The sequence below is a fragment of the Magnolia sinica genome, chromosome 11, assembly GCF_029962835.1.
Source record: "Magnolia sinica isolate HGM2019 chromosome 11, MsV1, whole genome shotgun sequence".
Classification (NCBI taxonomy): Eukaryota; Viridiplantae; Streptophyta; class Magnoliopsida; order Magnoliales; family Magnoliaceae; genus Magnolia; species Magnolia sinica.
Genome location: NC_080583.1, coordinates 40,032,975 through 40,060,525, shown reverse-complemented (window position 1 = coordinate 40,060,525; position 27,551 = coordinate 40,032,975). Strand labels below are relative to the sequence as shown.

Here is a 27,551-nt window from a genome sequence, read left to right as displayed (position 1 = left end):
GCAGGATGCTAATGAAAACCATGAAATCCATCTTCCATTGAGTGCATAGTACCAAGGCAAATGGGCAAGTTGTACATAAAGTGGTAGTGAGATTTGGGTTCAGTTTGGCAGAGGAAGATAAAATCAACCGGAATATGCTTGTGGTAGAGGATACCCTCGGTAAGAGTTCTCTGATGAAAGGGGAGCCACGCAAAGAGTTTGATTTTGGGTATGGCTGGATGATGTTGTATAAGTTCCAATATATTGCGATCGCCTTGAGGATGATGTTGGGTATTTATTAAGAAATGGTAACCAGGCTTCACAGAAAAGTCACTGGAAGCTGATGGGGCCCAAATACATTGATCTTGTTGTGACTTTTGGGTAATCAGGGTTTGGATGATTATTTGGTTCGATGGGTAGCCCCGAATCAGATTGATGATTTTGCAGTTCCATCATTGGCCGTCGGGATTGAGAAGTAGCGAGATTGTGGCAGAATCTAGGGGTTTCAAATTTAGATTAAAGGGTTGAGATATAAGAGGACCCTGACGACACTAGGTATTAGACCAAATTTTTATGGAAGCTCCATGTGAATGAGCCAAAAGGAGCTCCCCTGGAGAAACATTCTCGTATCTAGTATACTTTTTCCACACAGAAAAGGCATTGGATGATAGAGTCACTTGGAGAAAGCAACTATCCTTTATATATTTATGTTGACAGGGTTGTACCACAATGAGTCACCATGCCTGGCTTCCTAAAATCCATGACTTTCCAATCATGACTCATCATCTGTTTTGAAGTTTGTTGTTCCATATTTGACATGGGGATTTGTTGAATGTTAGGGCACTGGTGAAGAGTGCTGGATCATTCACTAGACTCCTCTTCATTCATTCTTCTAACCCTGGACCACAATATTCGAATTGAAAATGCATAATTCCCCTAAAACTGCCCTCTGCGGCTAGCACCAACAAGGCCCTGATTAGATGCTTCTACACGGATTCAAGAGAAACTTCTACTCTTCTGGGAGAGGCAAAAAAGAAGTGGCAAACCTACAGAAGACTCAGGGTCTTTGGCATCAGTCCAAGCAAATTTCTCCCTCCTAGAGGTTGGTCTATTAATTCATGAAACAAAATTCAAGGCTCCTTCCATGCTTAATATGATCGTCATCTTATAAACCTTCCTCCTAGAGGCTGGTCTTTTAATTCATGTTACAAAATTCCTCTTTCCATGCTTAACATGATTATCATCTCATGAACCTTCTCATCTAGCCATCTCACTATATTAAAGTCATATAACCAGAGCTACTAGATTTTTTTGTCAATCAACTAATGCTCCTGCTATAGTGCCTTCTCTATCAATTTCACCTCATGGATCATCCATCCCATAATGCAACATGTAATTTACATGGTCGAAGGATAAAGATAAGATGGACGATCATTGATGTACACATACTATCTCGTCATCAAGGAGGTTTAACCGATGAATTCCCCAGCTTGGAATTATTCCCCACTACGAAAATTCGAGTCCGACATGAATTAATAGGTCACTCATTCTAAGTGCTCCCATGTCTAGATTGCTAATTATAATTGATATGAAACACAATAAAAAAACCTTGACAATGGTGGAGATAGGTGCATCAATGGATGGTACAATTAGGCTTCTAAAATGGTAACAATGTATTGGAAGATCTAGTAGGAACTATCTAAATAAGGCGAGTTGTTGGCTTTAGGATTTGGGTGGATCTGTTTAGATCTTTATCATTAGAATTGGTAAGATTTTATGTAGGTATAATATTTCAGTGGATTTCAAGGCAATAGTCAATCAATCAAATAATATCCCTCCTAAAATGGGTTTCTATCCTTGCTAAAGTGGCTTTCAGGGATAAACCCGTTTTTATTGGCAAAGCCCATTTTTATCGGAAGAGGACTCCATGATATGGCTCATTGAAAAAAAATTTATATTCTTAGCGCAATCCGTTCATATCTTGCTAGAGGGGTTATCTTCAAACCCCATTCATGTGTAGACTTATTTTTGTTGGCATTGTGGAACCCTCCTAAAGTCACCGCTTTTGCCTAGTTGGTTGGATGGAGTAAGGTCCTTAACTATCGACAATTTGCATAAAAGAGGAATGACTCTTAATAATGTGTTCCCTACAGTGTTGTCAAAATCCTACAATTTATGATTTACGATATATGATTTTATTCGAATCTTAAGAAAAACTATTTGAATCCCAACCTTGAATCCCTTTTTATATGAATCCTATGATTCTCTAATTTGAATCCTACAATTTACATTTCAAATCATGATTTACGATTCAAATTATACTTGTTCTCTTCTATTTTAAGATTCACTTGACTTTCATTTTTTGTTTTTAAATTGGCGAGGGCTTTAAGAATTGTTTAGAAAAGGTAAAATATTTTTATTTGTTCTTTGTTAGAGATTAAATGATATATATTCTCTTCAACGTTAAATCATGTAGCTTTTTTTTTTTGGTGATTTCTTACTTCTTAACTGATCGAAACACCAAATTGATGTATGACTTAACTATGATATTTTTATGGATGTTTATGATCATGCTGACTTATATGTATTATGGAATGATGTTTAGAAATCAAAGTATCTTTTTTCTTCAATCTACAGTATCAAAGGCTGCTTTTCCACTGTGATTCTACATTCAAGAAAGGTAAAAAGAACATAAAAAGGACCCTTGTATGTGTTTTTAAGGAAAATTTCGTGGAAGACAAAAAAAAAGGAATACGAATTCTTTAACACTAAAAGCTCTAAAAGCATGAACTGATAGAGCATGGTGAATTAATCCCTTTATCTCATAGCACAGGCCCCAAATCCATGGGTTAGGTTCTCGTGCGAGCCCTCCTCATGGCCCCCAAATCCATGGGTTCCGCAGGCCGCCCACCCCAAGTGTGCCCTTGTATCCCACAGGGCACCCCAAGCCTCGAATCCATGGGTTTTGCTAGCCGGTTCCGCGGGCCGCCCACCTCGAGTGTGCCCTTGTATCCCATATGCCACCTCACTCAAGCCTGGTGTGAAAATGCCCTCGCATTAATCACCCCAGGTGAGGAGTCTCGAACACGAGACCTCCCGCTCTAATACCAATTTGATGCAGGACAATTAACCACTTGCTCTAAAAGCTCGAACTGATAGAGTGTGGAAAATTAATCCCTTTATCTCATGGCCCAGGCCCCAAATCCACAGGTTAGGTTTTCAGCCGAGCCTTCCTTGTGGGTGGGTTCCGCCCCCTCGTGGGCCCCAAATTCATGGGTTCCGCCTCACATGGCCCCCAAATCCATGGGTTCCGTGGGTCGCCCACTTCCAGTGTGCCCCTGCATCCCACAGGCCACCCCACTCGAACCCGGTGTGAAAATGCCCACGCACTAATTTTATGGTATTACTTGGTGCACATTGATGGCAAAAGGAAGATAGATGAGTTTAAGAAAAAAAAAAAATCTAATTTATTATGTTTTTCATATATTTTTTTTTCAAAGTTTTAAGAAAATTGTAAAAAATCTTATGATTTACGATATGATTTGAGATCTGATACAATTCAACCCCTACTATGATTTACGATACGATAACGATTTTGACAACATTGGTTCCCTATGCTTGTGCAACAAGGAGATGGTCGACCATCTTTTTATTCATTGCCCTTATGCAAGGTAGTGTGAGATAATTTCCTTGGCAGTTTAAGGGTGAAGTGGGTGAACCCCATATCTATGTAAAGCTTCGTGCAGACATGAAGTGAAGGAGGCGTCGGCAAAAATGGGCAAGGATATTGGAAGATGGCCCTTTTGGCTGATATTTGGGAATTGTGGGGTGAACGATATAATTGCTGTGTTCAGAACACATTTATGGAAGTTTTGAAGGTCATCTCGAAAACTAGGAAGCCAAGGATAGATTTTAGAGATTGAGGATCTTTTTTCTTTTGATGTTGCCAGCCTGAACTTAACGTCTTGTTAGGTTGTAGTTTGATTTGTATTTTTATTGCTTTTAGCCATTTGCAATAAAATGTCTCTATTAATGCTTTAAAAAAAAATCAAATACTAGCCCTCTCTCCTTCCCTCCAAGAAATTTCCCCCATGCCTAAGCTATCCGTAAATATATCTATATTTGTTTTTATAATTTGGGTTCTTATAATATGGTATCAAGGCATCACCAAAGAGGTTTAGGCAGCAAGAGGTAGTCAACTGATTGGAAGCCGCTTCAAGGGACACAAGAATACTTCGACTACCATCATCTTTCAAGAGAAAAAATGTCGACTACCATCAGACTAAGTTGTTAGTTCTCAAGGAGAGTTGTGAGTAGAAAAAAAAAAATCAGGTTCTTGAGGAATTCAAGGCAATTCAGATTTTCAATCTCAAGCATGAGCAGAAGTTTCATTGTCCCCATAGGATTGAGCTTAGGAGGAAATCAACAATCAGGTGTGGAAACATTTTGAATGCCTCTTCAAATCAAATTGTTGATCTAGGCGCAACGGTCTACTCTAGATATGCATGATTAGAGCTTCTGCACGTCCATCGCTGATGATTTGTCAATGTGGATCAATCATGCCGATTTTTTTTTTTTTGAAAAAAAATCCAATCAAACTCCAAAAAGTCGGTGTATATCTAGCATCCTTCATCTTGAAAAGTATGTCATTCAGTGGTACCAATGACTCAAAAAGAGTCATGGGATGCACTTTTGGAGTGAGTTCTTAGGCCTTGTTAGCTCAGTTAAACAACTAAAGTATGTGAGACTATCGAATGAAGCTGGTGAAACCAACCTCTGTGGCAAGGGGCTCTTTGAATCCTTTATATTTTATTTATTTTTATTTTGTTTTTCCATTGTCTTTATTAGCATCATCCAGGATGTGAGTTAAAACAAAACATGCAAATGTTTCAACCTACTGCTAATTCTGAGGTCATCGATTTGGCATAATTGTAGGAAGAGGAGCTCCTTGCATTTATTACATCGGATTAAGTTGGTTGCAAAGACAAGCCAGTTGAGGAGCACATCACATCACAGGATTGTGACCATCAACATCATCCATGCTACCAATCAACAAGTTGACTCCAAGCTATTAAAAAATTGTTACGTAACGGCCGTTACAGAACAAATGGCCGTAATGGCCTCTCTACAGCCGTAACGACAAAGGTGTTCCGTATCCGTTATGATATGCCCATAAAGGCCGATACGTATAGGTAACGACCATGACCGTTACACGATACGAGGGTGAAAAGGGGTAGTTAGTTTTTTGAGACCGTATCAGCCATTATGGTGGCCGTAAAGGCCGTTACGGGGCATGACGATCGTTACTCCCGTAATGGTTGAAAAACGATCACTTTTTTTTTTTTCTATTTAAATTCAAATTTCTCCTCTTTTTCACTTTTCTCATTCCAAAAACTCTCCTATATCATTTTGCAATAGATTTCGACCACTCTTATTATAGCTTTTAAGATTAAAATTGTGGATTTAAGTGATTTGAGTGAATAGAATCTCCGAGGCCCCCTTTTTTTTTTCAAAAAATTGAAAAAGCAGTATTTACGCCTTTTTCTGATTTCTAGTTCTAATGCTTGATTGTGATGCGTAAACATTCGAGACATAATCATATTAAACAATTCACTAGACAGCCCAATATAACACTCTCACCAAAGAGTGGCCCGTTACACTACCATAAACATGTTCAGAACAAAAAATGAATACATATTTGAAATATTTACATTATTCTTGATTTTCTAGATATTTTTTCAGAATTTTTCGGCCAAAGAAAATTTTCAACTGTTACAGGCTTCGTAACGGTCGTTACGCCCTAGTATCGGCCGTTATGGCCAATACCCGTATCGGTAATGGTGGTGACCATTACGGCTGCCGTTACCGATACAGAATACCTTGGTAATGACCCATAATGGCCTTAGTTACAGAGCCGATACAAGGTTTTTTTCTTTAAAAAAAGAGGTCATAATGGCCGTTACAACTTGTATTGTAACGGTAACAACGGTGGTGGTCGTTACAACCAGTGTTCGTAATATCGATACTATCGGTCAATATCGGCTGATATTATCGTTATTGTTGGCCAGCGATATGAAACTCCGTGGAATTCGCTCATAAATGAAAAAAAAAGGGAATTATTTGTATCGTGCGATATATCGCACGATATCACAAAATATTGTGCAATATTGCCGATATCGACGATATATCGCAATGTATCGTAAAATTTCCAATGATTTTATATACAATATCGTTGATGTCTGTTGATATCGACGAAATCTTCTGTAGCCACCTACCACAAAATCTTTCTGTAGTGGAGAGATTCTTTGAAAAAACCAGATTCTTGCCGAGGTTTTGAGGATTTTGGAAGGGATGTGGAAAATTAATGGAATTCCAGCGAGATTTTTTGGGCTTTTGAACCTATTCGAAATCCCAACACCTTTCGGAGCCTGCGGAGAAGAAAATGAGTCGAGAGGGTTTTGTCGACTCTCTCCTTATCTAAGGAGTGAATTCGGTGCGTCTACAGTGTATTTAGGACGGTGCAACCCTTACGGTGGGGCCCTCCCAAGATGTCCCGTATCGGTATCGGTTGGTGTAATGGTGACCTCCAAAACCGATACGGATACAGGGGCGTAACGGCGATACCAGGGTGTAACGGCGCAAATTTTTTTTTTTTTGCCAAAAAAAATGAAAAAATATGGATTAAATCCGGAATATTCTAAGCATTCCAAATATGCATTCATTTATAAATTGGAACATGTTTATGGTGGTGTAACGGTCCACTCTTTGGTGAGAAGTTGCATCGGACTGTCTGATGAATTTATGAACCAGATAACCTGAATTTGACTACAAAATTCATATATTTAATTTTCTAACTATCTACTATCAATGATAGATATATTAGAATGAATATAATATGAAAATATCTTACATTAGGTGTTTGCAATTATTTTTGAGGAATTTCTCGAACATGCCTGTGCACGTGATTGTGATTCCTGTTTATAACCTGTCATCCTCAAGTCAAGAATATTTTAAAAAAATAAAATTAGTAGTGTCTGATATACTCCTCTGCAACTTGATTAAGGATTACTTGATTGGTTGTCAGGGGAGCTATTTTAAATACAAGTTCGGCAATGTGAAGTGTGTGCATGATTGCATGGCTTCTTGCAATAATATTGTTGTGAGCTGTCTGCTGCAAATACTTACCTTAATACAAAAATATACTCACAATCACAAGTCACCACCAAAATGAAAATCTGCTTTTTTGTGGTTGCTCGACCTCCACATCATCATCATCGTCACCATTAGGCTGAGGCTGTCCAATAGGTGTAGGTGCTGCATATCTATAATATCCAGTGTCAGAAGAAAATACTAGATCAACGAAACCGGAGGATGACTGATCCTGACTACGCAATGACTCTGACCCCGAATAAGGATATCCACCAGTGCCCATCGAATAGTCATACTGGTGCCCATACTCAGGCTGTTGAGAATCTTGAGATTGAGAGTGCGTCTGCTGTGATGAGTAACTTGGATTTGGATCTGGATATCTATAATCATATGGATATTGATTGGGAGGGCTACTCCAACATGAATGTGATGAAACAGGCTCAGTATAACCATCATAATCCAATTGACCATAAGAATATCCATCATAATAACCAAGACCATGAGCTTACTGATGTTCTGGACCTCCCGGACCCGGTGCACCACTAGATGTACCCACCTCCTACTGGCTGATCGTGACTCGGTACACTCATAAGTCTGACCTTGTGTACCACCTCGTCGATGTTCATCGACATCGTGATCTGTAGACGGCTGTATAGGGCGCTGAGCAACACCAGAAGTGCCAAAACCAAGGGCGGGGGGTCGTCATCATCATCCGACACGGTCACGCTACCACTACTCGTACTCTTTTGTTGATCTTGAGCCGTATTTGTACGTGGCATAAACGCTGCCCCTCTTTCTGGGTCTAATACATCTGCACGACTCCCTTGTTGCGCTATGCGTATTTCTGGGTCATCAATTTCCGATTATTCACTATCTTCTTCAATTTGCTTTTCCCTTGTTTTCAACCAAGGTAGAAGTGGGTCATCCTCATCAAAAATATTGTCCAAGTTTATTGGACAGTAGTCTCCGTCATCAGCAGCTGTAATGCTCCTATGATGTCGTCGCATTCTTAGTTTTATATTGTAGTGCATGAAGACAAGTCTATATAATGTTCTAGTCTACAATCTATTCCTATTCTTTGAATGAATGAGCGCAAAACAACTCCAATTCCTTTCGCAGCTAGAGGAAGATGTTGTCTGGCTCAAAACTTTTACTGCAATTTTTTGGAGAGCCTTCGTACTCTATCCGAAATTAATCCACCATTCGGCCGGTTGCAACCTAGATACTGCATGCTGTGCAAGAGCATCTCTAAAGCTACCAAGGCGATTTCCAAATGTATCTAATTCATTCAACGCCTTTATTTGCAGATCTAAGTCAGGCTCTAATCTCTTTATTACATTTTTTTGCCCAACACGAACTTCATTATCTGCAACAAATGATTGGGCATATTTATACCTAGGATTTAGGTAGTAACCTGCTACATGAAGATCGTGATGGAGTTGTTTTGTCCATCTCTTGTCGATCATCTTCCAATAAGTCTCCCAACTTCTACAATCACGTTGAATTGCAAACTTTGTCTTATCCATGGCATCATATAGGAAGCCTATGGTAAGTGCTTCATCGGTTTCAACAAGACGGAGTACCCTCATTAGTGGCTCCATCACCTTTAGGATCGCCTTGACCTTCTTCCAATATTTGTTGTCCCGTATGGTGTTTGCAACTTCGACCGGTGTCCTTGATGTTTTCTTCCCATGTTTTGTGTTGAGCCATTCTCGGGAAGCGAACATCTCACTCAACTCTCCCCTATGCTGGAATAAACTCTCTAATGCTATAAAGTTTATTGCAAATCTAGTCACCGCAGGCCTCAATAACTCTCGTCCTTTCGTGAACTTTCTCATTATTGCAAATACTTGATTATGGTTATAAATAAACATCGTCACTTCCCTTGCCCTTTCGACTATTTCCTTAACATTCTTCTTCTTCCCAATATCTTTCAATATAAGATCAATACAATGGGCAGCACATGGTGACCAAAAAAGATGTTTTCTCTTATACATCAACATGTCCTGTAAGCTTATATGTTGCTTCATTATCTATCACAATCTGCACTATATTCTCCTCTCCAATCTCGTCCACAACTTTATTCATTAGTCCATTAATATAAGTAGAATTTTTTGTTGCCTCCGAGGCATCAATTGACTAGTGGTATATAGTTCCTAAGTGGCAGTACACCATGAAGTTGATCATGCTGTGTCTGGTTGGGCCAGTCCAACCATCACACATGATCGTACATCCTCTGACTTGCCATACAGGTTTAAAGGTAGCCACGTATGCTTTCACATCCGCATACTTTGCATTTGTCCATTTCCCCCTAATCTTCTTAGCCGTGGAAGCTTTTATTCCTTCACCTGCTTTTGTTGTTGCATCAATTACCACTTGCCAATATGGAGAATTGGCTGCGTTAGGAGGTATGTTGGCATGTATAAATAACTTTGCTGCTGCTCTACCTAATTTCTCAACGGAAGTTCTACTCCACATTTGTTTTATATTCTTTTGTTTAGTTGATTCTTTCCTAAACAAGATTAGATCAATAGAGGGTCTCCTAGGCTCATTTACTTCTTCATCCAAACGTATAGGGGCATCACGTGAAGATGTCTGTCGTCGGCTTCCAAACATACGTCGTAACCCACCAAACCTTACCCCCCCCCCCCAATATCACGCACTGACCCATGCATGTCAAACAAGCGGCGGCGTTCTTCCTCTTCATGAGCTAGACGCAAGCTCTCTTAGCTATAGTAAATTCTCGATTTAAATCTTCGTTAGAATTAATAATATCTTCATCACGAACGCCCATATATTTAGAACCAAACACCTCCTGTCGAGCTGCATCAAAAATATCATCTTTCTTCTTTTGTACAACAACACGTTTACCCTTCGACTCATCCAGACTAGCTTGCATTAAAAGCATTATCTCTTTCGGTACTCTACTACATGGCGCAACTTGACCCTTTCGATGTGCCAAATGTTGTTTGAGATGGATAATTCCACCAGTCACTAGTCTATCATAATACTTGCACTTCATTTGGTGCCTAGTACCACCAACCCTATCACAATGTTGCCATCCAATATCTTCACTTGTTGTTGGCCAGACTCAGACATTTCTTTAGGTTTAGGTAGATACTAGATAATTAGATATGAGTACGAGTATATGACCTATGTTAACAAAGATGATTTTATGTTCTAACTAAACCCTAAGAAGCTCTAAGGCAAAACCTGTCCAATATAAGCAAATAAAAACATAAAGTCACTAATTCGAAAATAGAAAAAAATTACAAAATGACACCACAAATTTGTAAAATGCACATTAACATGTTCTACTATAATTAATACATCAAATTCTATGATTAAATCAGTAAACTATTCATTAAAAAATGATTTTTCGAATTTAAAAAAAAAAGGCCAAAATTAATGCGTAAATAGAAAAAAATATAAAAAAATATAAAATGGCACTCCAAATCTGTAAAATGCACATTAACATGTTCTACTATGATTAACACATCACATGACATGATTAAAACAGCAAAACAATCATTAAAAAATTATTTTTCGAATTAAAAAAAAGGGTCATAATTAATGCGTAAATAGAAAAAACATATAAAAAACTTATAAAATGGCACCCCAAATCTGTAAAATGCACATTAATATGTTCTATTATAATTAACACATCATATGACATGATTAAAACAACAAAACAACAATTAAAAATTGATTTTTCGAATTTAAAAAAAAGGCCAAAATTCATGTGTAAATAGAAAAAAAATATAAAATGGCACCCCAAATCTGTAAAATGCACATTAACATGTTCTACTATGATTAACACATCATATGGCATGATTAAAACAGCAATACAAACATTACAAATTGATTTTTTGAATTTTTAAAAAAAGGGTCAAAATTCATGCGTAAATAGAAAAAAATATAAAAAAAATATTAAATGGCACCCCAAATCTGTAAAATGCACTGTAACATGTTCTAATATGATTAACACATCATATGGCATGATTAAAACAACAAAACCGTTAAAAATTGATTTTTCGAATTTTAAAAAAAGGGTCAAAATTCATTCGTAAATAGAAAAAATATTAAAAAAATATTAAATGGTACCCCAAATCTGTAAAATGCACATTAACATGTTCTATTATGATTAACACATCATATGACATGATTAAAACAACAAAACATATTAAAAAAAGTATAAATACCTATTTTTGACGAATTTCTGAAAAATGGCCCACCGAGCTTTGATTCAATAAAATCCATAATATAATGTGTTTTTTTCTCAAATACCCAACCAAAGTTGTTCGAAATTAGTAGTAGGAGAGAAACAGTTTGGAAGCAAGAAGTTTCAAAAAAACAGCAAAAATAGAGCTTAAAATGAAAAAAAAAAGTTACTGTTTTTTTACCGTTATGGGCTAGCCGTTACGGGTTAGTAACGGCCATTACACCCGTAACGGCCGATACGGGCACAAAAAACGATAACGGCCGATACGATCCTGAAATGCGTATCGGCCCTTACCGTTACCGTTACGTATCGGCCGATACAACCGATACGTAACCGTTTTGGCACACCCTAGGCCCTCCTTGATGTATATATTGTATATCCATTCCGTCCATACATTTTACATATCCATTTAGGTCATGAGACAGAATGAGGCAGATCCAAAGCTCAAGTTGACCTCATCACAAAAAACAGTGGGGATTGAACACTTACCATAACAAAACTTCTCGAGGGCCACAGAAGTTTTCAATCATGCTGATATTTGTGTTTTGCCTCAGTCCATCTCCCTGGACTTATGAATAGGTTGGATTACAAATAAACATCATGATGGGCCCTAGGAATGTTAAAAGTTTCAATGGTGGGCATCACTTTAACTGTTGTTTCATGTGGCGGGGTCCACTTGAGCATTGAATCGGCCTCATTCTTTGGCCGATGCCCTAAAATAATTTCTCCAAACGGATGGATGGTGTGGATACAACACATACATCATGGTGGTGCCCACAGCCAGGGTCCCACTCACATCGCTCATCCGTTGTGCAATGCGGATTGAGAGTGGATTAGTTGTTACCCCTGGAATAGCTTAGTGAGTGTTACCCTAACCATGTGGGGCTCATCTTGATGTTATACACACACACACACACACACACACACACACACACACGCCAGCCATCAATTTTTCCATCTCATTTTAGGATGAGATCCTAAATCATTAGAAAATTCAAATCTCAGGTGGACCATAGCAATAAAAACAGTGATGAATGACCATTAAAATCTTTTTATTGGCCATAAAAGTTTTGGATGAATATGATATTTCAATTTTCCATTCATCCAGATCTTTTTGACATTGTCAACAGGTTGGATTTGCAAATAAACATTACAAAAACCTTATGATGGGCCCTTTGGATTTTTTAATGGTGAGGCACTCAATCACTACTATTTCTTGTGGTATGGTCCATGTGAGATTTCGATCTGCATAATTTTTGGTATCCCATCCTAAATGGGCTGGAAAAACGAATGGTCAGCGTTGATATACAACACATCATCAAGGTGGGCCCTTCTTTAGGGGTAACACCCACTAAGCTATTACCCGGGAAAAACCTAATTTGCGCACCTGTTTTGGGGACGCTGATTGCGTATTGCTATGTAGGCCCCACGTGATATGTGTGTGTGTGTGTGTGTGTGTGTGTGTGTGTGTGTGTGTGTGTTATCCAAGCCGTCCATCTATTTTTCCAGATTAATATAGAGCATGGGCTAAAAAATGAGGGAGATCCAAATCTCGAGTGGACCACATCACAAGAAAACAGTGGTGATTGAATGCTCACCATTAAAAACTTCCTAGAGCTCTCGGTGATATTTATTTGTCATCCAACCTGTTGATAGGTCATGCACACCTGGATGAATAGAAACACAAATATAAGCTTAATCCAAAACTTGTGGCCCTAATAAGTTTTTAACAGTGAGTGTTCAATCGCCACTCTTTCCCATGGTGTGGTCCATATGAGATTTGGATCTGCCTCATTTTTAGGCTCATGCATAAAATAATTTGGAAAAATGGATGGATGGCGTGGATAGGACACGTACATCATGGTGGGGCGCACAGAACATTGTTAGTGGTCACCTCACTAGGCAATACAGGGAATTGACGTCCTCGTTTTGGTGGATCCCTAACTGTGGGGCCCATTGTAATGCATGTGCCTTACATCCACACAGTCCATCCATTTTTAAAGCTCATTTTCGAGCCTGATCCCAAAAATGAAGTAGGTCCAGGTCTTAAGTGGACCACAACACTGTTAACAGTAGTGATTGAATCCCCACCGTTAGAACTCCATAGGGTCCACTGGAATTTTTTTTTGCCATCCAACTTGTTGGTAAGTTCACAAAGACCTGGATGAAGAGATCACATAAATATCAGGTTGATCCAAAGCTTTTGTGGCCCATGAAAAGTTTGTAATGGTTGATTACAACTGTTTCTTGTATTATGGTCCACTTGAAAAAAAATTAAAATATTGATTTCTTTTTATATCTTTTGCTTTTGAATACATTGGTTGTGTTTTTATTACATGTCTTGATACATTTATAAATGTTATGAATCATATTTGAATATGGTTGCCTTAGTTTAATCAGACAGCATATAGCTTCGGATCTTATACAAAGGAAACCTATTATATGCACTTCTTTTTTGAGATTTTATGATTTAAAAGGGTGTATTAAGTTCTTTTTTAATAATCATTTAAGTTTCATTGAAAAATTCAACTATTTTTCCAATGTTTCCCAAAAAGTACGATAAATTACGCGATACAAATGATATATGCCGTGCGATAACCGATACATATCTCTATCCCAAGGTTGCGATACAATGCGCGATACCGATATTTCGAACATTGGTTACAACCACCATTACTGTTATTGTATACCTTGGTAAACTCCAATGGAAAAGGAAGGCCCGTTATGACAAGAGACTTCATACAACGGGAACAAGAAATTCCATCTGGGGCATAAGTATGAGGTCCAAGAGCAATTCCTTATGGAGGGCAACTGCTTGGATGAACAAGTGAAGGACTTGGTAACCTTGAAAACCGGGTTTCTTATGGGTGAAGGAAAAATAGGTGCATGCAATATGTATGCATGGTAGAACTATGATTCTAAATAAAGTGCGTAAGGGTAAGTTGGGAGATTTAGTAGGGATGTTATTTAACTAAGAAGAATTTTTGGCCTGAGAGATTGTGGGAAACCATTTACATATTAGGAAGATTATTAGGCCTTGGGTGGATCTATTTAGATTTCATTAGGCTTTAGGAAGATTTCACATGAGAGATTGGAAATATATTGATTGCAAGGCAATATGGATCATTCTCTCTCATTAAGAAAAACAACAACTCCGGTTAGGGGTTGTTTGGATGCTTGTAAATGAGGCAAGTTGTAAATCATTTACAACTTGCATTTGGATGGCCCTTTTTGCCTGTAAATCATTTATAGGTTGTAAGTGATTTACAACTTTTTGCCCCTTATCATTTACAGGCAAAAACATAGGATTTCATTTACAGGCAAATCATCTACAACCTGTCAGCCTCCAACGGTTCTTTTTTATTTTTTATTTTAAATGCATTGTGTTAGTTCACTGTTTTATGCATCAATTACGTGAGTCCATATGTCATGTAATTGGTTGAGCCCTCGGAAGCTGAAGACCGGAGACACAAGTGACGTTGGAACATCAAGGAGCAAAAGAATGAATGGATGAAGTAACTTGGTGACCCTAATCCTTTACCCAAAACAACCTACCTCTAGATGATCTTAAACCTAACTAATAAAACCTTTAATGATCATCCCTTAAGCCATAGGAACCTAAATTGACCACCCTTATATTGGCTTTAGAGGTCCTAAGTTGCGAAAGTAACTGCACAAATTCAGCAACCTTCAGTCCCACCAAAATTGGCCACAACAGGACAACAATCTTAGCCTTGAAATTCATGTTAATTCAGCTACAGCCGAACAAACCTTCGGTTGGACTCGGTTCACTGAATCATGACTTCGGTTCGATCGAAAGTGACTGAATATGGTCAACAAGCCGACTTGAAAATAATAAAAAAAAAACAGTATAATTCGGCTCTAGCCGAATGAACGTTCTGCTGGATTCGGTGTGACCGAAGTCAGGTTTGGTTTGACCGAAGGAACAAAAAATTATCTAGCAACATTTGTGGTTTTTCCACAGGATAATTCGGTGCGACCGAAGACAACTTAGGTCGGACTGAAGACTAGTCGTTATAGATCCGTTGGAGCTTTTTTCTTATAAATCTAGCAACCGGATCTTTGTGGAGACAATGAATTTTGGCATTTTAAAGACCCTAGTGCATCCCAAGCTCTACCAAACATCTTAGGCTCTATCCCAATGAGATCTACGTTCTCTTCTTAGTGATTCTTCACTCCAATGAGCATTTAAAGCTCCTCTACAAGAAGATCATGAATCATGATTTCAAGTTTTTTCTAGAGTTTACACACCATTTTTATTGGCAAATCCTTGTGTCATTCAACTTCTAGAGTTTCCATCTAGATGAATTCCCTAGGCATTACAACTTACTATTAGTTGTAGGTGATTCTACCCAACTTCCTATCACCTTGGTCACCTCAAAGGAGCACCACATGCAAGGTGGTTGATGTTGGAGTTAAAGCCTTGGCAAAGCATCGACATCATGATCGAGGGAGTAAAATGGGAGTTGGAGGCACGGGATAGCATCGATCAAGCAACCCTAGACAAGACATCAACGGGGCTCAATCCGACAAGTTAGGTTGTCATTTGTAGAATACATGTACATTCTTTTTTTTTGCGTAGGATTGAGTGTAAGAGTTTAATTGCCAAACTCGATTAGGTTATTGTGTATGACCTAAATTAAGTCCTTGCGTAGGCCCCCCAACACAGGTGTATATGCGTAGGTTCTTGGGTAGGACCGAGGTTTGTGGCTAGCCTATAGAAAACCATGTAAGTTTCTGAGGGTGCCGATCCTTGTATAAGATCAATGTATTCGTATCGGTAATGGTGGCCATAACGGTCACCACCATTAGCGATACGGGTATTGGCTGTAACAGCCGATACAGGGGTGTAACGACCGTTGCGAACGGCCGTTGTGACACACGTAACGGTTGAAGATTTTCTTTTGCCTGAAAATTTTTGAAAAGTATATAGAAAATTCATAATAATGTAAGTATTCCAAATATGTATTCATTTTTTGTTTCGAACATGTTTATGGTAGTGTAACGGTCCACTCTTTGGTGAGAGTATTGTATTGAGCTATCTAGTGAATTTGTGAACATGATTATGTCTCTAATGTTTACACATCACAATCAAGCATTAAAATTAGAAATAAGAAAAAAAGAATAAATACTACATTTTCAAATTTTTTTTTTTTATAAAAAAAAATGGCCCTTGAAACTTCTATTCGCTCAAATCACTTAAATCTATAGTTTTAATCTTAAAAACTATAGTAAGAGTGGTCAAAATCTATTGTAAAATGATCTAAAGAGTTTTCGGAATGAGAAAAGTGAAAAAAAAAATGAGGAGAAAAATGGATTTAAATAGAAAAAGAAGTGGTACTTTTTCAACCGTTACGGGGTAACGGTCGTTGTGCCCTGTAACGGCCTTTACGGCCACCGCAACGATTGATATGGTCCTAAAAAAACAATTGTCCTATTTCACCCCCATATCGCATAACGGTCATGGTCGTTACCTATACGTATCGGCCTTTACGGGCATATCATAATGGATACAGAACACCTTGTATACGATTGTAAAGGTTAAAGGTGAACCTTTGATAGTGAAAATCCAGTACACTCATGGGTTGAGTGCGTCTGTCGGGAGTGGAGTAGGGAAACCGATCCACTATACACATTGTGTGTCGTAAAGGCCGTTACAGGGCCGTAAAGGCTGTTACATAAAGGTAATGGTGGCAACCTTTACACGTTACGGGGTCGTAACGGCCGTAACAGCTGTTATGGAAAAAAATGACCTGTAATTGCCGTTTATAGCACGTTACATCCCTTATAAATGCCATAATAGCCCTGTCATGGTCTATTATAGGACATATACAGGTTTTTCATACTTTTTAATCAACATTACGAGGCAGATATAGGTTTTTCGGGGTTTTTTCAATAAATAAAAAAATAAAAAAGAGAGACCATAACGGCTGTTACGGGGCCGTAACAGCCGTTATGCCCCGTATCGTAAAGGTGACGGTGGAGGCCATTACGGAACACCTTGACTATACATGCTTGTGTTTGGAATTGTATTTAAGCACTCATTTAATTATGCTTATGCGATTGAATGATTAATTATATGTATGCATGATTAGATGAATGCTAGGAGTTAATAGTATAACACATCCCATACACTCATGTACACTATAATATGTATGGACTAGTTGCTTAATTGGCATATCGTTTGTGGTCTACGTGATTGGACTCTCTATTGGCTTGGAAGCCTTAAGAGTTAAATGCCTTGCTTAGCTTAATTTCCATATTTAACTTAAGAAGGCATTTGAGATTAAAAGATGAAAATTTTAATTGGTCCTAATCTCCCCCTCTAAGACATAGCCTTCATTTCATAGCTCCGTCAAGCTTCCACACATAGCCCATGGGCCCTCCACGTGCAATTTTACATTGCGATAAAGGAGAGACACCTTCCTCTCTCCTTTGTCTTTGAGAACTCCAATGGCTCTCTCTCCCCCCCCCCAAACGACAACAAATCTTGCTATGGCTCGCTTAATGCTTTGAATTCATGGGCCCACTTCTATGGTTTACCTAATGCTAGGTTTTTTGTGAGAATCAACCCAAAGCTTTAGTGAAATGGGCTTAACTCAATGTTCCACTTTAAAATCCACTCTTATATGCCATTTGAATGCTTTTTAAGGAATTACTTCTCTAAACTAACTCAGGTGTGAATACCCGATTATAGGATATAAACCATTTTTAGGCTATTCAAACACTGTAAATGATTTACCTATAAATCATTTACAACTTAAAGCCAAACAAACTAACTGTAAATCATGTACAACCTGTAAGCATCCAAACGACCACTTAATGTGCATAGAGAAAGAAATTCGATTTGAGATGACAACAAATACGCTCATAGGGAATTGTTAAATGGTACAACTATAAGTGGAGGCAATTCTTAAGGTGTATCTTGGCTACTAGGAATCTAGTTCCAACTCGTCGAAAATGGATTCCATCGATTAGAGGTTGAATTTTTGTTGAGATCCTGGAAAATGGTGGCAAATGAATTCCCATAGGAATCCAATTCCCAAAATTTGCTCCTTTTATGATTCTCACCTTTAAGATGGGTTGCAAAATTTTGGAAAATGGATTCCCATCCTGATGCAATCTTGCCACATCCCACACGTGCACGCTCACACGCGTGTACGAGAAAAGGACCACCTTCCTTTTTTAGCCTATCACCTAATGCAAGACAATTAACCACTTGCTCTAAAAGCTCAAATTGAAATAGCATGGCGAAATAATCCATTTATCTCACAGCCCAGGCCCCAAATCCATGAGTTAGGTCCTCAGCCGAACCCTCCTTGTGGGCCCCAAATCCATGGGTTCTGCCCTACACGAGTTACCCGCCTCACATGGGCCCCAAATTCATGGGTTTCGTGGGCTGCCCACCCCGAGTGTGCCCCTGCATCCCACAGGCCACCCCACTCGAGCCCGATGTGAAAATGCCCCCGCATTAATCACCTCCGATGAGGAGTCTTGAACACGAGACCTCCTGTCCTGATACTAATTTAATGCAGGATAATTAGCCGCTTGCTCTGAACTGATAGAAGCTGGCGAATTAATCCCTTTATCTCATAACCCAGGTCCCAAATCCATGGGTTAGGTCCTTGATCGAACCCTTCTCGTGGGCTCCAAATCCATGGGTCCTGCCCTCTCTTGGGCCCCAAATTCATGAGTTCCTCCTCACATAAGCCACCCGCCTCACACAGGCCCCAGATCCATGGGTTTTGCGAGTTGCCCACCCCGAGTGTGCCCTCGCATCCCATAGGCCACCCCACTTGAGCCCAGTATGAAAATGCCCCTTCATTATCACCATTTCCCATTTCTTTCATATCTCTAGATTAGGAAATCTGCTCTTTCTTTCAGATCTTTATTTTAGGTAGGGAATAATTTTAAATATTTTCTTATCTAAGTATCTTCTTATTTTAGGCATTTTCTTAATTAGAATGCTTTGTTATTTAGGTGATTTCCTATTTTCACAAATTTTTGGATTCCATATCCTTTATTACAGATCATAAGGATGATTATAAATAAGACATGACCTATGGAATAAGACAAGCTGATTAATATTCTCTTTAAAAAAAAAAAAAAAAGAAAAGAAAAGAGAGAAGCAAAAAAAATAAAATTCTCACATGCTTTGCCAAAGTTTGTTGTCTTATACGCTACACTAGAAAAGGGATGATTTACAATCCTGAGATGGCCACACAACCTCAAGATGAAACTGTCACAACCTTGCAACAAATGGTCAATTTGATCACAAAATGGGTGGATGACCTAGAGGTTGGTTCCACAGCCAGAATGAATGTTTGAAAGGACGTATTATTGTTCTCGAAAACGCAAATAAGGGAATCAATCTAGACCGCCAAACATTTATGGATGACCTTGATGGAGAAGTGGAGTCCGGAAATGTTAAGGCATCCTGGTCGTAATGGTAATTTCCAAGAAGAAGAATATAAGCCTGGCTACGGGGACCAACAACATCGCTATGTGCAACTAAGAGCTAGAGGGATGAACAACCTCTGACGGGATCATCCAATTTATCCTAAGGAGGAAGGAATATTTGTACTTTGGATCCTGCCAATCGTGTTAAGATTGATATTCAAGATTACGATGGTAATTTGGATCCCAAAATGTTCAATGACTGGCTAAAGTTAATGGAGCGATATTTTCATTGGTACGAAATGGAAGTTGTCAAGTTGTGTTTTAGACAGGGAATAATTTTAAATATTTTCTTATATAAGTATCTTCCTATTTTAGGCATTTTCTTAATTAGAATGCTTTGTTATTTAGGTGTTTTCCTATTTTCGCATATTTTTAGATTCCTTATCCTTTATTATAGATTGTAAGGATGATTATAAATAGGACATGGCTTATGGAATACGACAGGCTGACTAATATTCTCTTTATGAAATTCTTTTTTCCCTCTACGGTGGTTGTTGGAGGGAGAGTGGTCTGTAGTTCTAAACTAGAGGACTGTTGAGCTTGCTCACAGTCTTGCATTAGTGATCTCTAGCATTCGACTAGAGGATTGTTGGGTCTTTTCCCACAATCTCTTTCTTTCTTATTGATTTTTTTTGTTTTTCCTTTTGGATTTGCATTTTTTTTTAAAGGATAAAGAGGCTTTTCCTCTCCTCTCTTTTTCATCACATCTCTTTCAAACACCGAAACTGGATTCTTAAGAATAGCTTTCCCAATACTCAAACACCATAGAAAAAATCTCGTTCCCTGAGAATATGTTCCCCAGAACCAAAGTACAACCCCCTTACTAGCGAGAAGTAGAGGGTTTGGCCAAACACGGAAATGGGATGGAACCGTCCATTTCTAACTGGTTGTTCTACGCTGACTACAAATCATTACGTTCCGTTCCGTTGCATATATTAAAGAAAGAGAGCTATGCGGGAAGGGAAACGAGAAAGGAAATAGTAGAAGATCTGTACCTTGGCAAATGCAGAGGAGATGAGAAAACCCTAGAAATACTTGCATGGTTGGATGGCGATCGACACAGGTAGTGAAATGAGTTGGTGTGTCGGAGGAAATGGATCTTCAAATGCTAATCCTCTTTCTTTTGGTTGGGGTTGTTGTTGCAGCAGTATATTTACGCACCTCGTAAAGAATAACAACGACAATGTGCGAGAGAGGGCGAGATGGGGAGAGAGGGAACGAGTGATAACTGGGCCCGACTGTAACACGCTAGCAGATTCAGTTGTGTGCCACACCACCGACCTCAGCGGTGTGTTGACGTCACTAATTTTTAGCCCCATCGTGATGTATTTATTGTATCCACATCCACCATACATTTTTTATTTTTTATTTTTTTAAAATGTCATTTTATGGTATGCATCCAAAGCTGAAGTGTACCATACCATGAAAAGTAGCGGGGACAATGATTTCCACTATTTAAACAATCCTAGGGGGTGGAGCCCATGGAATTTGGTGATTTCAACACCATCGCGGTCGGCTATGTGTGGCACACTAGGCAAGTATACTTTTATCATACCGAGTAAACTCCGTTGGGCCCATAGTGAATGTACATGGTTTATCCATGCTATCCATCCTTTTTCCAATTCAATTTAAGGGCCGAGCCCAAAATTCCCCTAAATTGAAGCATATCCAAAGCTCAAGTGGACCATACCACAAGAAACAATGGGAATAATGATTTCCACCATTGAAACTTTGCTAGGGCCCATAGTGATGTTTATTCGTAATCCAACTGTTCAAAAGATTACACTGACATGGATAAGGGGAAAGGACAAATATCAGCTTGATCAAAACTTTTGTGGCCCCCAAGAATTGTTCAATGCATATTGTTTCCTATAGTGTGGTCCACTTGAGCTTTGTATATGCTTCATTTTTGGGTTACATTCCTAGAATTATTTGGTACAATGGACGGAGGGAGTGGATAAAATATATAAATCACGGTCGACCCCATAGAGTTTACTATTCAGTATCCAATCCGCTTCCTTTCAACTGCGGTGTGGCCCTTACCGTGGGGCCCACCTTGTTGCCTGTATTTTGTATCCACCTCGTCCATTTGTTTTTCATATCATTTTAGGGCATTATCTTGTAGACACCCGATCTCAGGCTAACAAGTTGATCAAGTTGGTTGGAACCAAACTCAAAATCCTAACCCTAACTCTAAGCCAAACCCTAAACCATGAACCTAAGCCAAGATCCAAACCAAGCCCTAATCCTAGAAACTTAGGCCAAGATCCAAATTGACATTGACAAACAACGATCCCAACGTCTTTCTTTAGACCTGGCCAGTGGAAACAGTCCTCAACTAGGGCTGTCGTTTTATCGATACCAAAGCGACCACCTAGGCCACCTGAATGAAGCTCTCATATAACTAGCTCTTCCAAGGAACTCTTTGGAAAACACAACCTCATATTGAAGAAAAAGTACCCATCGTGCAAGGTATACCTTAGGTACTAGGTGCCTGCACTAGAAATGAGTGCTGAAAATACCTTCCCAAAATCATCGTCTATGGCATAGTCCTGTTTAAGTTCTTCAAACCCAACAACGGAAAATGATAAGGTAGGCAATAGGTGTGACTTTCGGCCAAGGTGTTTTGTATCCATTACGATAGGCCCGTAAAGGCTGATACGTATGGGTAACGGCTATGACCGTTATGCAATACGGCGGTGAAACGAGGCAGTTGGTTTTTTGGGACCGTATCGGCCATTACGATGGTCGTAAAGGCCATTATTGGGCATAATGACCGTTACCCCCGTAAACATTACATACATATAATCATGTTCACAAATTCACCAGACAGCCCAATACAATACTCTCACCAAAGAGTGGACTGTTACACTACCATGAACATATTCAAAACAAAAAATAAATATATATTCGAAATATTTACATTATTCTTGATTTTCTAAATATTTTTTTTTTCAGAATTTTTCGACCAAAAGAAAATTTTCAACCGTTAAGGTGGTCGTAACCAATGTTTTAAATATTGTTATCACATAATGTATCGCACCCTTGGGATATAGATACATATTGGTTACCGCATGTGATATATCGGTTGTATCGTGTAATGTATTGCTATTGTTGGGAAACATTGGGAAATTGGTCGAACTTTTCAATGAAACTTTAGGGATTGTTGAAAAAGCCATCAATACACTTAAAAATCAAAACATTATTAAAAAAAAGTTCACATAATAGGGGCTTCCTTTGTATGGGGTCCTAATATATGTGTTGTCCAACTAAACTGATGCAAGTATATTCAAAGTCTATTTATATAACTTACAAACGTAAGAAGGCATGTATGGAAACACAAGCAATACATTCAAAAGCAAAAGAAGAATCACTAGATCAAGTTACATACATGTTTGATTTTGTGTTTGGATACAAAGAGTGCAATTGATTTGCGAGAAATTGAGAAATTTTGATTTTTCCTAATTTTCTGCAACTTGGCCCATCTCCCTAAATCTCGAAAATCAAAGCTCCAAATCCATGATTTTTCATGGAAAACATGAATAATAATAGATTTATAACCATTTGACACTGATTTAACATGATCTACAACAAAAAAATGCATCAAAAATCAGAAATATTCACCATATCGAATAGGTGGGATATATTGGCACTACCTACGCATTTCGTATCGCACAGGTGGGATACAAGATATATCGTGGGATATGTCGGCTAATATTGTCGATATTTAAAACACCGGTTGTAACAGTCGTTACGCCCCCAGTATCGGCCGTTACAGCCGATACCCATATCGGTAATGGTGGTGACCGTTATGACTACCGTTATCGATACGTAATACCTTCCTTTTGGCTAAGGGCGTCCATTACCTTATTTTCAATATCGGCGTGATGTTTTAGGTTGAATGTGAACTCTTGAAGATAAGCACCCCCTTAGCATGCCTAGCACTCAAGTTCTTCTGAGAATTCAAGTAACGTAATGCCTTGTGATCAAAATAGAGCGCAAACTCTCATGGGTGATGCCAAAGTTGATCGAAGGCCTCTTGCTCACTTGGCATGGGGTTGGGTGGGGAAAATATGGAGGAAAGACTGGAGATGGGCGTTATTGATGGGTCTTAGGGGGGGAGAATATGGAGGAAAGACTGGAGATGGGTGTTATTGATGGGTCTGTTGGGGGGGGGGAGTGTGGAAGCCGTATTTTTCGTAACTGTAGCAGGGTAGCTGTGGATGTTGTCAGGTGGACTAAGCTAGATGTTGTGGTTTGGGTCTTGGAGTCCCAAGTCACGGGAGATTGTTCTCTCTCTTTTTCTCTTCAGCCTCTCAGGCTTGTTTTGTAATTCTTTTGGCCCCTTGGCCTTTGATCAATAGAATCGTAACCCTTCAAAAAAAAAATAAAAATTCATCCTTGCTCATGTTACTTGTGAGGCTTCTCTTATGTTGCTTCATTTTATCTTAGTGTTTTCCATTTACAATGTGCCTTAGAGAACATGCCATCGTTAGGTGCCGGCTTTTCTTCACTTCTTATTGCATCGTGTAGATCTTTCTTGCAGGTTGAACCCCATCAGATCATCGCCATGGTAGATACCGAACAATTTCCTACAGGCACTGAATTGATTGGCTCTACGATAGAGCAGCTTGGCAAGGCATTTGCTGACCTTGAATCACTAAGGAAAGGTTCTTCTGATCACAAGGTTCAATGGAAGGAAATTGAAGAGTATTTTTCTGATCTTGAGAGAACATTGAAGAAGAGATGTGATGAGTTAGCAGAGAAGGAGAGGGTATTTGAAGAGGAGGAATCAGAGACTCGAGCATTGCTTGTGCAGAGAGAGGCAGAAGTAGCTGCTAAAGAACAAGCTTCGTTGGACCGGCTGCAGGAGCTAAAGGATGCTGCCGTTGCTGCTATTTCAGAGGCACGTGAGAAATACAAGATGGAATTTCCCGAGCCTGCCATCATCCAAACCAACAAAGCAGCCAAGGTAAGCAGCTCGTCCAACGGTGATCCCATTGCACCTGTCTCTGTCCCAGAGGAGAAATCCCCTGATAAATCGGGAGGACATGCCGACATCGTGGCTGCTGAAGTTAAGCCCCGTCCTGAGCTGACGCATGAGCTGATGCAATTTTGCGAGCAGATGGACATAAAAGGGATTCTGAAATTCATTTCAGATAACCGGAGAGATCTCGCGGCCATACGTGAGGAAATTCCCATTGCATGGAAAAGTGCAACCAAACCAGCCCGTCTGGTTCTGGATGCATTAGAGGGCTTTTACCCTCCTGATCAAACCAACCATCAAGAAAACAAGAAGGATGCAGCCCTTCAGGGCCTGCGAAGATCCTGTGTTATGTTGATGGAATCTGTGGCCCCATTGTTGGTGGGTTCCGACTCTGAGCCAAGTGCTGATCACCCTCTGAGCTCTGAAACTAAGCAGCAAGCCAAGGCAATTGCTGATGAGTGGAAAACGAAATTGATGAGTGCGGATGTTGATTCTGCCAATGGGAATTCATTGGAAGCCCAGGCATTCCTCCAGCTCCTTGCTACCTTTAGCATTGCTTCAGAGTTTGATGAAGATGTACTTTGCAAGCTTGTCCTTGATGTTGCTCATCTCAGGCAGACACCTGACCTCTGCCGTTCTCTTGGGCTAACTCACAAAATGCCAGGTTGGTATTCTGTTAACTGATCATGGAGGATCTGGCAACCCTCGATACTGTGTCCTAGTTGGTTGTGACTGGTTGTTCCATTCAACGAGATAGCAGGATAGCACTTTAATTGAGAAAAATAGAGAGAAACTGGATTCCACAGAAGATGGCTGCTTGAAAATTCCATCTTGTTTGGTTGGTAATGCTGTTTGATTGTGTGGATGTTCCATTCTTGCAGGTGTAGTTGAAGAATTGGTGAACAGTGGGAAACAGATCGATGCCATCCATTTTGTGCAAGCCTTCCAACTCACTGAAACCTTTCCCCCTGTACCTCTATTGAAGACATACTTGAAAGACCTGAGGAGAAATTCCAATAGGACAGGTGGGAATTCAGGAGCCACCGTTATGCAGGTGCATATTGGACTACAAATTGAGGTTGTGTTTGGATCAATATTTTAAAACCCGAAGCAGATGCTAACCCATTTTTGTAAGCAGTCTAGTCCAAACTGGTTTGATCACCACTGGGAAAACTTATGGCATCATCACCATGTCATCATTGTCATGGTGTCAAAATCAAATTTTAATTAAATATATTGAGAAAAACAGAAATAAAAAAAAGGGTGACAGTTCTGGTCCAATCTGACTGGGTCGAATGGTTCAATGGTTGGAGTGGAAATGTATGACCAGGGTGGTCCCAATCCAAAAACCAGTCCTATATTTACCCAGCCTAGAAAGGCCAGCAGTTGCAGTCCTAATCATTGGTTTGGGCTGCCTGGTCTATTCTGATTTTTAAAACATTGGTTTGGATGTTTGATTCAACGTAGTTGCAATTCATTCAATTGGTTATACTGCCAATTTCCAAAGTGTGGATTCACCAATTCATAACGACAACCAAACCCCAAAATGCAATTCTGTAATTTTTCAAGATCCAAGTTTCAAATGATATTAATTGCAATTTGGAGGTTAGACCCATCTGAATGAAGTAGGGCTCCAGCCCAATATGGTCATTTACTTGTTATTGATTTGAATTATTGCAATGCAATCAAATTGAACATCCAAATGCAAACAATTAACACAAACCCGCCTGTAATTATTTTGGCTGTATTTCATTAATGCCTTTTCCTGCATTCATGAATATAGAATGATGCAAATGCACAGGAGCTTGCTGCACTTAGAGCAGTCATTAGGTGTATTGAAGAGTACAAGCTCGAATCGGAGTACCCACTTGATCCCCTTCAGAGACGCGTGTCTCAGCTGGAGAAAGCAAAATCCGACAAGAAGAGGATGGGGGATGGAGCAAAGCCTCCGCCTAAGAGGCCTTGGCCAAATGGAGGATTCGTCCCCCGGATGCCCTTTGTCTCTGCAGACAGACAGCCTCAGACTTACGGCAACATGGGAGGGTATCGCGGAGGTACAGCAAGGTACCAATATACTGCCAACTCAGCCACGTATGACTATGAGGTGGCGGGTCAGGGTGTCTATGGTCACCAGCAATCAAATGCCCCACGACCAAATTATCACCCACATGAGAGTGTCCCTGTTACCTCATTTGGTGGTGCTTTGTCAAACTATGGGTCCCATACAGGGAGTGGGTTGCAGCCTTCCCACCAACCATACATGTAATGTGAATTACGAAGGATTTTACGGGAGTCTTTTACCATTCACAGGTTGAGGTTAGAGGAAATGTGGTGAGGGTTTGTTTAAGACAGGTACAGGCTTCTTTCCTTTTCAAAGCTGTAGGTTTTCCATATTTCTTCCTTGCTGTAGACTTTTTTGGCAACTTGTATACGTTAGCAGATGCAGCAGTTCTAGTGTTCTTCGAAAAGGCTGGCTGGCTCTCATCTTTGTTAAAGTTACTTTGGTAAGCATCGTTACAGAGGTAACTTATGTGCTAAAAGCTACCTAAATAAGTTTTTTTTTTTTTTTGTTAGAGCTTTACAACTCGTCTAATTCACTCTGCTCTGAAGGCCCATGTTAAAGGAGGCTCTCTCACCGTCCATATCAAAGGAGCCCCACACGTTGGAATGTCCACATTGAAGGTGGGGCTTATGTGATGGATGGTCCACATTAAAGGTAGGCCCCACATGATG

The 27,551-nt window shown here is 39.5% G+C and overlaps 1 protein-coding gene across 8 annotated transcripts in view; it reads left to right on the top strand.

Annotated features, from left to right (window-relative positions):
• Positions 1–27,286, top strand: part of LOC131219056 (FRIGIDA-like protein 3) — a 60,689-nt gene extending 33,403 nt beyond the window's left edge. For 3 of the 8 annotated variants that reach the window (XM_058214029.1, XM_058214024.1, XM_058214031.1), the window contains 3 exons: positions 24,378–25,482; positions 25,700–25,896; positions 26,602–27,286. In XM_058214029.1, the coding sequence (XP_058070012.1) occupies positions 24,402–25,482; positions 25,700–25,896; positions 26,602–27,084 (1,761 nt within the window). In that variant the 5' untranslated portion in view covers positions 24,378–24,401 and the 3' untranslated portion in view covers positions 27,085–27,286. Of the gene's footprint in view, positions 1–24,364; positions 25,483–25,699; positions 25,897–26,601 lie in introns of all 8 variants that reach the window. The other 5 variants (XM_058214030.1, XM_058214028.1, XM_058214025.1 and 2 more) reach the window with 4 other exon arrangements.
• Positions 27,287–27,551: the final 265 nt, after the last annotated feature.